This window comes from Piliocolobus tephrosceles, chromosome 14, assembly GCF_002776525.5.
Source record: "Piliocolobus tephrosceles isolate RC106 chromosome 14, ASM277652v3, whole genome shotgun sequence".
NCBI classification, from domain to species: Eukaryota; Metazoa; Chordata; class Mammalia; order Primates; family Cercopithecidae; genus Piliocolobus; species Piliocolobus tephrosceles.
In genome coordinates, this window is record NC_045447.1 from 5,423,716 (window position 1) to 5,437,337 (window position 13,622).

The 13,622-nt window shown below is 45.9% G+C and overlaps 1 protein-coding gene across 6 annotated transcripts in view; it reads left to right on the forward strand.

Moving 5' to 3' along the window:
* AK8 (adenylate kinase 8) overlaps window positions 1–13,622 on the forward strand; it is a 160,628-nt gene that overhangs the window by 50,372 nt on the left and 96,634 nt on the right. For all 6 annotated transcript variants that reach the window (XM_031934095.1, XM_031934093.1, XM_023189000.2 and 3 more), the window contains 4 exons: window positions 3,369–3,450; window positions 3,993–4,064; window positions 5,336–5,536; window positions 9,043–9,174. In XM_031934095.1, coding sequence (XP_031789955.1) covers window positions 5,392–5,536; window positions 9,043–9,174 — 277 coding nt within the window. In that variant the 5' untranslated portion in view covers window positions 3,369–3,450; window positions 3,993–4,064; window positions 5,336–5,391. The remainder of the gene's footprint in view (window positions 1–3,368; window positions 3,451–3,992; window positions 4,065–5,335; window positions 5,537–9,042; window positions 9,175–13,622) is intronic.

Here is a 13,622-nt window from a genome sequence, read left to right on the forward strand (position 1 = left end):
CAAAAAAAAAAAAAAAAAAAAAAAAAAAGAAATTGTTTAATGTGAACATTGCTGAGGGACATAAAAAAGCAACTTAAGCAAATGAGACGATAATGTGTTGACTTGATAGTGTAAAAATGTCAATTTGTCGTGAATTGATCTACACATTTAATGTTGTTCCAAAATCCTAGTGGAATTTCTTTCTATTTGGGAACTTGACAAAATATTTTTAATGTTTACCTGAAAGATCTTGTTTTGAAAAAAAAGAAGGGAAAGCTTATTTTACTAGACATTATGATAACTTATAAAACAACAACAGTTTAAACAGTTAAATAAAAAGAATTTAACAGGCTGGGCGTGGTGGCTCAAGCCTGTAATCCCAGCACTTTGGGAGGCCGAGATGGGTGGATCACGAGGTCAGGAGATCGAGACCATCCTGGCTAACACGGTGAAACCCCGTCTCTACTAAAAAAATACAAAAAAGCTAGCCGGGTGAGGGGACGGGCACCTGTAGTCCCAGCTACTCAGGAGGCTGAGGCAGGAGAATGGCGTAAACCCGGGAGGTGGAGCTTGCAGTGAGCTGAGATCCGGCCACTGCACTCTAACCTGGGCGACAGAACGAGACTCTGTCTCAAAAAAAAAAAAAGAATTTAACAATCTACAGGCAGAAAGAGGCCACAGCCAATGTCGTTATCAGCATTTAGACTCTGATAAAAGTGTCCTCAGAGGGGAAAAGATGGGCTGTATTGGGGGTGAGTTTGGAACAGGTGGTGAGCCACAAGGAAACAGATTACATCACAGCCCCATATCATTCGCAAACTGAAATGCGGCCCTATTACACGGATCATTACTATTTACATGTAAAGAGTAAAAACACAAGAATATAATTTAAAGGCAAGTGAATATGTATCAGCTTTTGCAGGGGGGAGGGTGTTTTTATGCATCCACACAATGCCAGAATCTAAAGAGGAAAGCAGCGATTGATTTGGCCACAAACTGGTGTGTGAAAAGCAACACCATACACAAAATGAAAAGGCTGCAAGACAAACTGCTGAAAATGTTGGCAACATAGTTTGCCTCAAAGTGTTTGTGATAGTGTTTGCCAAAATCCAAAATGGGGTAACGTTCTTAATATGTAAAGAGCTCTTGTCAATAAATAAAAGGATGAAACCCCCAGGGGAAAGCAGATGATGACACGAATAGACATTTTGGAAAAGAAAAAAAAATCCAAATAGCTAATAAACATATGGAAAAAAATACTGAACCTCATTAATGATCAAAGAAATGTAAAGTAAAGCAGCAGTGGTATACTGTATTTTGCTGGACAGATTTTTTTCCCCTAGATAATGCCCAACATTGGCAGAGATGCAAGGAAACAGATGCTTTGCCATTGGATTCATAAACTGGTGGGTCATTTTGTAGAGCAATGTGGCAAAATGTATCAAAAGTCATAAAAGAAGGTGTCAACTTTTAGAAATGTATCTGAGGATGTTTGCTAGGCATCCAGATGCATATACGTCATTGTTTATAATGGTGGAAAACTGGAATCAAACTGAACAATATGAGCAACAATATGGGATCAGTTACCATCAGGTCAATTCATGCAATACCAGGCGGCTATGAAAACTTCTGGGCAAGGAGCACTTTGCGACATGGGAAAACGTTCATGAAATGTTTTTGCTAGAAAGTAACAGATTACCAAATAGTATATACGGTGTGATTCCCCTCCCCACAACCCCCAGCCGCCAGGAACAAAGGTATCTGCACTTGCTGCTTGGTAGGAGATACACCAGAATGTTGACAGTGGCTTGTTTGGGTCTCAGGTGTTACCAGTGACTTATTATTTCAGCTTTTCAGTATTTTCCACACAGTGTACAATGATTGTATAATACTTTCACAATTGGATTTAAAGAGTTAGTAAAGGCCGGGCACAGTGGCTCACGCCAGTAATCCGAGCACTTTGGGAAGCTGAGGCAGGAGCATTGCTCGAGCCCAGGAATTCAAGACCAGCCTAGGCAATGTAGCAAGACTCTATCTCTGCAAATAAATAGTAAAAATAAACCTGTAAACCAATTCCCTAGCTGTACCAAGAGGGGGCTGATGCGTGAGGAATTTCAGTCCCATAAGAAGGCAGATGCAGAGCAGAAACTGGAATCATCGTCCAGGGTTTGTTTTTAAGAAAAGTGGGGTGTTACTGCAGATATATGGGGCAGAAAATAAAAACAAAAGCGGAATTTTCACCCTGGTCTCAGGAGTCTCTCCGAAACTCTCTTTAGGAAATTATCCAAAATGTGGAAAGCGCTAGATGCACAAAGATGTTCATCGAGGTATTATTTATGATAGTGAACACTGCTCGCAGTTGAAATGTTCATTCGTGGGCATAGTTAAGTTGCTGTGTACATTCTCTTGGTGGGACATTGCACAACTGTTGATAATGGGGACAATGAGGAGCCGTGCAGATGTGAAGAGATGCTTATGGTTGCTATTGTGTGGTGGAAAAAATCAAGATGTAGGCCGGGCGTGGTGGCTCACGCCTGTAATCCCAGCACTTTGGGAGGCCAAGGCAGGATGATCACCGGAAGTCAAGAGTTTGAGACCAGCCTGGCTAACATGGTGAAACTCCATTTCTACTAAACATACAAAAAATTAGCCAGGCGTGATGGCACACGCCTGTAATCCCAGCTACTTGGGAGACTGAGGCAGGAGAATTGCTTGAACCTGGGAGGCGGAGGTTGAAGTGAGCTGAGATCATGCCATTGCACTCCAGCTTGGGCAACAAGAGTGAAACTCTATCAAAAAAAAAAAAAAAATCAGGATGTAAAAATATATATGTTATGATTATAGTCACCAACATACGATTCAGAAGGGAATATAATAATATATTACAAAGTAGGGGTTTTTTCTTGTTTGTTTGTTTTGTTGTTGTTGTTGTTATTGTTGTTGTGGTTTTTGAGACAGAGTCTTGCTCTGTCGCCCGAGTGCAGTGGCGCGATCTCCGCTCACTGCAAGCTCTACCTCCTGGGTTCACACCATTCTCCTGCCTCAGCCTCCTGAGTAGCTGGGACTACAGGCACCCGCCACCACGCCTGGCTAATTTTTTGTACTTTTAGTAGAGATGGGGTTTCATCGTGTTAGGCAGGATGGTCTCTATCTCCTGACCTCATGATCCGCCCACCTCAGCCTCCCAAAGTGCTGGCGTTATAGGCATGAGCCACTGTGCCTGGCCACAAAGTAGTTTTTAAAGGGTGAGGTAGCTATCAGAAACATTTATGTATTTTTTTGTCTTAAAAGCTCTAGTCTTTCTATAAAGCTATTATGTTCCTTTTAAAATAATTCCAAAAAATGTAAAAATCAAAAGGGATGAGCACCTCTCTGAATCCTCTGTCTAGGGCTGGATTCTGGATGGCATCCCCGAGACGCGTGAGCAGGCCCTGAGGATCCAGACCCTGGGGATCACCCCCAGACACGTCAGTGAGTAGCTCCCACGGGTCCCCCACCTGCCAGAGCTGCACCAAGGGGTGGCCAGTGAGCGCCCCGCTCATGCCGCCTGCTCCCGACCTCAGCCCAGGCACTGTCCGAGACCCAGCAAGGAAGAGGACAGCACAGCTGAATTTTTCACAGAGCTAAATATATTCAGGGCTGGTTCTTAAGACAAGTGGGGTTTTGCTTTCAGCCTGGTGATTCTTTGTCCCAGGAAGGAAATCAACTAGAATGCTGTGCAAGCATTCAGTACACGCAGAGATGCCCATCATGGCGTTATCTGTGATGAGGGAAATGGCTCACAGGCAAAACTTTCAGTCCTGGGCCGTGCTCTGTCCCGACGTTACGGTCTTTGTGTTTGGCTGCGAGAAGACCTTTCTCTTAGGAATTCGTGGGGATGGGAGATGATTGTTGTTTTAATGTCATTATACAGAAAAACAAAAAACCTAAAGCAAGTATTGGTCTGTGCTATTCATATGTGTGGCACCTGCTTCCTGACATGCCTGGTTTTGTTCCTTTTCTTCTCTGTCCAGTCGTGCTGAGTGCTCCAGACACGGTCCTGATCGAGAGAAACCTGGGGAAGAGAATCGACCCTCAAACTGGAGGTATGGCTATGGCCACCCCCACCCAGCCCCATGGGGTTTCAGAGACCCTGGTGGTGACAACCTGCCTACCATTTCCCGAGCTCGCATTCTGCTCTGGGCACCCACAGAGGGACACAAGGAAGGCTGCCACAGGATGGGCTCTGAGCTGGAAGACACTGGCAGGGGTACATTCTGGTAGATGAGGAAAGGGAGGCCCGTTTAGGTTAAAGGAGGAGACTTTCTTGTGGCAGAACCAGAGTAGAGTGTGGGGGGTCATGCGGGGCACCTGGGCTTGGGGCCCACACAGGAGCCAGGGGACGTGTCTGCCTCTCCCTGGGACAAATTATGTACCCCCTGACACCCCTTGTTCTTTGGTATGCGTACAGAAGAGAGAGGCATGAGCATTACCTGGGAGAATTGGCAGGTGCTGCAGGGGACAGGGCCCTTGAACTGGGCCTTGAAGACCAGGCAGTTCAGCAAGGGGCTGGCGGGAGGATGGGGGGAGGCGGGACTGCCCTTGATCGTCCGGTCCTCAGGCTATGGTGGCAGATAGACCTGGGTTTGTGGATCCCTAGCTCTGCCCCTTTCTGGCTGTAGACATGGGATACCTGAGGCTTAGTTTTCTTATCTGTACATGGGGATGAAAATACCAACCTAGGGCAGGGCGCGGTTGCTCGAGCCTGTAATCCCAGCACTTTGGGAGGCCGAGACGGGCGGATCACGAGGTCAGGAGATCGAGACCATCCTGGCTAACACGGTGAAACCCCGTCTCTACTAAAAAATACAAAAAACTAGCTGGGTGTGGTGGCGGGCGCCTGTAGTCCCAGCTACTCGGGAGGCTGAGGCAGGAGAATGGTGTAAACCCGGGAGGCGGAGCTTGCAGTGAGCTGAGATCCGGCCACTGCACTGCAGCCTGGGTGACAGAGCGAGACTCCGTCTCAAAAAAAAAAAAAAAAAGAAAATACCAACCTAATGGGTGATGTGATGGCTCTGAGGATGAAATGGGAGTCTGCAGGTAGGTGCCTGTCAGAGTGCCTGGCACAGAGTAAGTGCTCAGAAGTTCACGGCAGCCCTTGCCCTGGGCCCTGTTCTTGTATTGTAACAAGAACAGTAGTTAAGGCTCAGAGTAACTGGAAGTGCTGGTGTTGAATGACGATGTCCTGCTGCGTTCAGCCACACCCCAGGAATTTGTAGGGCCTGGCCTCCAGGACAGCAAGCACCCCAGCCAGGCACAGCAGCGCCCACAGGGCCCCCGCATGGCCATTTCTAACTGCGCACCTCTCTCCTTGCAGAGATTTATCACACCACCTTTGACTGGCCACCCGAATCTGAAATCCAGAACCGCCTGATGGTACCAGAGGACATCTCAGAGCTGGAGACGGCTCAGAAACTGCTGGAGTATCACAGGAACATCGTCAGGGTCATTCCCTCCTACCCCAAAATCCTCAAAGTCATCAGTGCTGACCAGCCATGTGTGGACGTCTTCTACCAGGGTAAACACAAGCAGGCAGCCCCACCCTGGACAGGTGGCCAAGGGCTGGGCTCACTGTGCCCTCTACCACTTTGTCCCTTACTCTGGTAGTGGCCAGTGTCTGGGACATGCCTGGGACCCTGGGAGTCAAGTCATAGATGACCCGGGTTCCCTGCCCAGAAACGCATGTGTGCGGAGCCCCTGGGGGCACCCCACTTGGAGACCCTGGGCTAATGTCCCACACTCAGACGTGGTCACATCTCTGGCCCACAGCAGATTTGGTGGTGATGGGGTTGGGAGGAGGAGAGGCGAGGGATGTGGTGGGAGGGACATGGTAGCAAGAAGTTTGAGCCTGACCTTGAGGGAGAGGAAAGAAGAAATATATAAAGATTAAGACAAAACAAAACCACCACCACCACCACACACCACACAACAAAACACACACACACACAACACAGGTGATATGCTTCATTTAGGATGGAGATACATGGCCCTGCGCCTGGCACTGCTTTGCTGTCCACAGCAATGGCTGATGTTCCCAGCAACTCAGGAGCCACTGCAGGTGGCCTGTGCGAGGTCGGGGAACGGCTGAGCTGGGCAACGTGTTCAAATCTCAGCCCCGACACAGCCCAGCTGTGCAGCCTTCAGCAATTCTCCTAACTCCTCAGAGCCCTAGTTTTGGCATCCCTAAAACAGGAATAAAACTTGTGCCCTCCTCCCAGGCGTAGGTGAGGATTAAATGGGATTCTCCAAATCATGTGTCCACAGCCACAAGTCCAGTTCTGGTGCAGAGGAAAGCCTCAATAAACATCAGACATCATAGCTCCTATCATTGTTCAACACCCAGTCCAAAAAGGCAAGGGCAAGGTGGAATAATTCTATCCCCGAACAGCTGCATTATCATTTTCAAAAGTCTTGCTGAGCTTCAGTCATCTGAAAGCCCAGTTATCCCCTTCCACGCAGTGTTGGGTAAATGAAGCGTTTACGACGCAGGGAACATCACAGATATTTAAGACACTTGACAGTTTACAAAGTCCTTTTTTTTTCATATATTCTCTCAAATCTCTCCAAGAAGAGTTCTGTTTTGCTGGGGAGGTGGTTTTGAGCTCCCTCAAGCGCTTCCCTGCTGACTCTCCCAGCACCCTCTCCTGCCAGGAGACTCGGTGCATAAACCTCATTGCTACACTGAGCTCGGAGATGTGACGTTTGCCGGCGTGGGTTGAACAGCCTCGCCCTCTGAAGGGGGCAGTCAGCCAACGGGTGGGTTAGTAGAAAGTGTCGCTACTTAAAGAAGAAATGCCAGGCTTATGAGGGCTTATAATTTTCCAGCGATTTTGCATCTCGGAAGGGTCTTTAGTAACAAACACTGCACTCTTAAGATAAACAACCACAACATTTATCTTATGCTGTGATTCTGAATTTACACATTAATTACTTTCAAATTACTTAATTAAATCTAAAAGTTCATATGATCATTCATAAAGAATTCATGCCTGGAATTGTAAATAAAAATGTGAGTGTCTGAATATTAATTATTATTAATTAATAATGCAGAGAGATAAATTGAAAATTGGAATGCAAAATTCTCTCTGTGTTGTTTTTTTAATCTCTCTGCAGTGCACCCAGCAACCACATATTTTTAAAAAGAATAATCAGATGTTGAGACTGTCTGGGGGATCATTACTTCTAATTAACTTAGTTATTTACTGTAAATTAAGCATCATTTGTAAGCAGGCCGCTTTGCCTGTAGTATTTGTGCTTTTCAGATGCACGGGATTATGGAAGGTCTGAGAAGAAAGAGAGCCTCGCCTGAGTAGCTTCCTTTGGGCTTCGCTCAGTGGAGGAATGGTACCCATGGCGGGAGGTTGGGGAGAGTTGCCCCAGCTCTGCCAAGCCTCAGCCTAATTGGCTCATCTGTAAAATGGGGCGTGAATAACGCAGCCCTCAGGGGATTGCTGGGTCAAACAAACGAGATGGTGCCTGGGGAGTATTTATCGTAGCAATTAGTACATGCCATTGATGATGCTGATCACAACCTGGAAAAAAGTCCATTCTAACTCATCCGTGCCTTCTAAAAAGAAGGGACTGTTCTTCTCTAATGACCCTTCCAATGTAAAAGCCCTGCAAAGATCTGAGAGGTCAGGGTTTTCACAATGATCATATCCCAGCGGTTCACAGTCGGGGGCGGTTTTGCCCCCGCCGCACCCCCGGGGACATTTGGCAATGTCCGTAAAGGGTTTTTGGTTGTCATACTTTGCAGTTGTGCTACTGGCACCCAGCGGGTAGAGGCCAGGGATGCTTCTCAACATCCTGCAGTGCCCAGAACAGCCAGGCAACAAAGAATCTTCTGGCCCCAAATGTCGGTAGTGCTGAGGATGAGGAATCTGCCTGGTTCTTGGGTGGTATGTTCCTGAGGGAAGCAGGATGGCCTGGCCCCTCAACCAGCACAGAATCCACTGCAAGGCACATTGGCAAAGGCAGACCGGCAGGAAGGTGTAACGGGGCCACCCGTGGCTGACTTTGCATAGGACAGTCTGGGGCCTTGGAAGGAGGGGGAAGGTCTGTCTGGGGAAGGATACCCTATTTCAAAGGCTGGCTTGGGGGCTGGCCCAGGTCCCTGCCTCATCTGTGGGCATCTGCCCTGCCTCAGGTGCCCGAAATGCTGCCCTTTACAGCCTCATCAGCTTTTTCTCGCGGCTCCCCGCTTCTGAGCTCCGGCAAGAGGCGACTGCTTTGATGTTTTTCCTGTGGCTTCTTGGCATCCAGTGTCCCCCATGGTGCAGGTGGCCTCATTGTTGGAGACACTCACCCCATCTCCTCACTTCTTTGTTCACCAAATGCCAGGGGCACACCACAGGCCAGGGCTGTGCAGCTACATAGGCCACTCTTGTGACCTATTTGATCACTACCGCTTTGGAGAGTCGCAACAAAGTTGGTGTCACCAGAGTGCAGCTGCACAAATTACTCTCCACTAATTCGAGTCCTTTAAAAGTCCCTGGGCACTGGGCCCCTATGTGGCTGGATGCGTTTATCAAAGCCTGTGTCTGACATTCAGGTGCACCTAGCAGAAAGCCAGCGTGCAATTCTAGAAGAGCAACCTAGTGCTGGGGCTTCCGGTTGGGAGGCTCAGCCCGAATCAGTAGGAAAAGCCAGCAGCCCTGTAGAGAGTGCTCTCATGTCCCGGGACCAGCCTCCCAGCTGCAACACAGCCAGCCCTAGGAATCCTTCCGTCAGCCTGGAAGGAAATGCAGACACCTGCACGTGTTTAGACGCCTGTGTTGAGAGGAATTCCAGGGCAGCGCTCGAGGGTGGCTTCTGTGGACTTCACTACTTGCTCCCTGCCTCGGTGCCCAGGCCTGCCACATAATTCTTTTCCCCGCCTCTTCGCCCGATGCACAGAGGGCTTCCATGGTGCTGTGAAAGAGAAAAGTAGTTACTGCCGTTAAAAGAGTCAAAGCAGAGGGGCTGCAAGCTGGTTTCCTGTTCTCTAGGACCTAGGTTTATTATCCTCATATCCTTTCTTTCCAGCTCTGACCTATGTCCAAAGCAACCATCGTACTAATGCCCCGTTCACCCCAAGGGTGCTGCTGCTCGGGCCTGTGGGCAGTGGGAAGAGTCTGCAGGCCGCCCTCCTGGCCCAGAAATACAGGCTTGTCAATGGTGAGTGCCCCAGGCGCTGGGCTGCCCAGCTTGGAGCGCCTTTCCTTGCCTCCTGCCCCTCCTCCCCAGCTCTCTCATTTTGTCTGGGGTGGTGTGGGGAGAAGGGTCAGTATCACTTCTTTTTCTGGCTCTTTGTTCTTAACAATTTTCTGTTAGTCCATCTTTGCAGGAATAGATGTTTTTCCTCCCGAAGAATATTGCCATAAAAACATTAACCACTAAAAACATGCCCACAGCCCAAAGAGACAGAACATTTTTCAGTCATCATTTTTTATATCCTTTGGAGCGGGGGGTTTGTCTGTGCTGTACGCCAGGGGTGGCTCCCATCTTGCCCCTGCCATCTCCCCTGAAGCCTCGGCTCCTGCATAATAGGAATGTGCTGTTTATTTATTTTCTCCAGTCTCGTTTGGCGCCCCCAACCCAGGTCAGTGTGTTTACAGGCAAACAATTTCTGAACCAGAGGAAGACTTCTCGCTCTGCACAGTTTCAATAAATATTTTACCAGGAGGAGAGAAAATATTGAAATCAGTTCTCCAGGTCTTTCCCGGTTTGGTCCCAGGCGGTCTTGGATGCCAGCTTGTGTTCAGGAGGATAAAGGGATGGGAATGAGGAAGAAACTGTAGCAGAGACACACTGCCAGGCTGAAGGGAGTTAAAAGCGCTGCCCCCACGCACACCATGCTCCACAAGCCTGAATAACCTCTACTGTATTTACTGAGGGAACATGAGACCTGCACCCCCAAATATATGCATATGCATACAACCCCCCAAATTATACAGGTATACCATATGAATATAGAGAGGGAATACAAACAAATATATAGACACACAAATATAAGTACAAATGTTTGTACATGTATATACATACAAATATATGTATATACCACCCCAGAAGGATCAAGCTTTGAATAAAAATGCTTCTCAATGAGGCCTCCTCCAGCTTACAGTTCTAAAGCCACTGAGACTAGCAAGGAATTCGTGATAAAAGTCACACCCCTAAAATGAAGATAGAGACCTGAACAATTATTCTGCAAATTTGGTTACTATGGAAAATTAACCAGGACATTTAGGAAAAAAAATGCTTTTCCTTGAGTTCATCTTTAAAAATAAATTTCAATAATTCCTTCTCCTTTTGATTGTGTCTCTTGTTATAAGACAAAATTGCCGCGGTCTTCGGGATGGCTTCCTTGTTCTGATGACCAGCAGTCTTCCTGTGGCGGCACCACTTGCTTACGTGTGTGCACACATCGTTACGGGAAGGGACAGAGTGAGCACGGAGGGGCACTGGCGGTGGTGGGAGGGTCTGAACACACAACAGCAATACTGTAATGCAGTGCAGAGCTTTCTGGAAATAATTGTCTCGGTGCTCTATTTTATGATGCAGACACTCTCATTCAAGAAAAGGTTTTTTTTTTTTTTAATTTAAATTGCATTCAGCACACCAATTATGAAGAGATGAAATTATCTGCCTAGATTTTTCCAAAAATGAAAATAGGAAGGCTCATCATGGTTTTTGCTTGTTACCTAAGAGCCATGATGGGGCTTGTTGAGATAATTAAGCATTTGGAGACTGCCTCAGGAAGTTCCCATTTCTCAAAGGAGTTCTTGATAAACACAAGACATCATGATATTTAAGCAAACCCATTTGAAGGGACCTAAGGCAGGGAGTGGTAGCCTTGGGATCTCTCTGCAAATGCCTGTCTGAACCCAGAGCGCTGGGTGCTGTCTGCTCCGCTGCGGCCGTCCGCTGGCCTGGTTCTAAACTTCACATCTGTGAATCTCTCAGCCATAGGAGAACGTCTCCAAACCAACGAAAACAGACAAACAGCCCCACACTCACTGCCACAGAGTTCATCAGAAGACTCCACTTAGGATGGTGGGATTATATATGGACACAACTTTCTGAAAGGCAAGAGCCACTATTGGTTAAAGCGCCAACTGCGCAAACCCTGTGACCCTGGGATTTAACTCCTAGGAGTTTATTCTGCTCCAGCACTCAGACGTGCAGCGAGAGATGTGGCAGAAGCATAATGAGAAACACAGGCAACCTCCAACTCTGTTAATAAGCAGGTTTGTGAAATAAGTTGTGATAAACCCATGTAACGGATTGTGAGGCAGCTGTTAAAAATAAACCTGTAAAGTGATTTGATGTCGGTAATACATGGCTAAATAAGGGAGGGGCAGAAAACAATTTGCTCAGCAGTATCCAGGGGTTGAGCTCATTTTTGTTTAAAAAAGCATGTTAGTTTATGCTCAGAAAAAACCTAAAGAAAATACACCAAACTGCTTATCTCGGCAGAGCTGTGTATTATACAATTCAGATTTTTTTTTTTTTTTACAGTGAGCATGAATTCCTTCCTTCCTTCCTTCCTTCCTTCCTTCCTTCCTTCCTTCCTTCCTTCCTTCCCTCCCTCCCTGCTTCCTTCCTTCCCTCCCTCCCTCCCTCCCTCCTTCCTTCCCTCCCTCCCTCCCTCCTTCCTTCCTTCCTTTCTCCCTTCCTTCTTTTTCTTTCTTCTTTTTTTTTTTTTTCGGGTCTTGCTCTGTCACCCTGGCTGGAATGCAGTGGCATAATCATGGCTCACTGCAGCCTCCAGCTCCTCAAGTGATCCTCCCACCTCAGCCTCCCAAGTAGCTGGGATGACAGGTATATGCCACCATGCTCAGCTAATTTTTTATTTTTGTAAAGATGGGATCTCTCTATGTTGCCCAGTCTAGTCTCAAATTCTTGGCCTGAAGCAGTTCTCCCACCTAGGCCTCTGGTTTCTTTTTTGACTCGTGTGCTATTTAGAATGTACCTTGCTTAATTCCCACATATTTGGGGATTTTCCTGATTGCTTTATATTCTTGATTTCTAATTTAATTCTCTTGTGGTGAAAGAACATACCCTATGTGATTTTGATCCTTTGAAATATGCATATATGGTCTATACTGGTGAATTCCAAGTGTACTTAAAAAGTAGGTATTCTGCATTGTTGGATATAGTGTTCTATAATGTTGATTAGGATAAGATGTTTGACAGTGTTTAAGTCTTCTATGTCCCTAATGATTCTCACTCTACTTATTATGTCCGTTATTGAGAGAGGTGTGTTAAACTCTCCCAACTCTTTTATTTTTAATTTTTTACAGTCATCCAGCCCAAAATGTCAAAAATCTCCCAACTCTGAATTGTGGATTTGTCTATTCTCTGCAAGTTTTTGCTTCATGTAATTTATTGTTAAGTGCATATTGTCACACCTCAGTATCAATGGGGGATTGGTTCCAGGACCTTCCTTGGATACCAAAATCCGAGGATGTTCGAGTCTCTGATACAAAATGGCATAGTATTTGCATATAACCTATGTACATTCTGCTATACACTTTAAATCATCTCTAGATTACTTATAATACCTAATATAATGTAAATGCTATGCAACAGTTGTTATACTGTATTGTTTAGGGAATATTGACAAGGAAAAAAGACTACATGTTCAGTGCAGACATAATTTTTACCCCAAATATTTTCAACCTGTGGTTGTTGAATCCATGAGTGTAGAAACTATGGATATGGAGGGCTGACTATATACAGTAAGGATCGTTATATCTCATTGGTGAAATGACCCTTTCATTGCTAGGAAATGTTGCTTTTCCTCTCTAGCAATACTCATTTTCTTGAAGTCTACTTTGATGTTAATGAAGTTTCTCTAACTTTCTTATGTTTCGTGTCTGTATGATATACCTTTTATTCTTTTTCTTTTAAACTATCTGTGTCTTATAGTCTAAATATGTGTCTTGTAGGCAGCATATAGTTGGATCTCACTTTTTTTTTTTAAGAGACGGGGTCTTGCTCTATTGCCCTGCCTGGAGTACAGTGGTGCAATCATAGCTCATCGCACCCTCAAACTCCTGGGCTCAAGTGAACCTCCTGCCTCGGCCTCCCACTGAAGTTACAGGCATGAGCCACCACGCCTGGCCTGTTTTTGTTTGTTTTCTACTTGTGTCATCTGTTCTTTGTTCCTCCTTTCCTGCCATCTTTTGGATTAACCAAATGTTTTTCAGTAATCCATTTTCTTTCTTTCCTTTTTAGCCATATCTCTTTGCTTTATTTTGTTAGTGGTTGCTAGGGATTAAATATTCATCTTTTGCTTGTCACAGCCTATTCTGAGTAAATATTATACCTCAATATGTATGGTATCAGAGACCGGCAGCAGTAGATTTTCCCATTTACCTTACTTCTTTACAGTTGACATACATTTTACTTGTGCGTATGTTATAAACCCTACAATATATTGTAATTATTTTTGTTTTAAATAGTCATTCATCTTTTAAAGAAGTGAAGATATAAAGGGGGAAGGACTTTTATATGTACCCACCTATCAATACTCTTCACTCCTTGGTTTAGATCCAAGTTTCCTTCTGGTATCATTTTCTCAGCCTGAAGAACTTCCTTTAACATCTCTTGTAGTGAAAGTG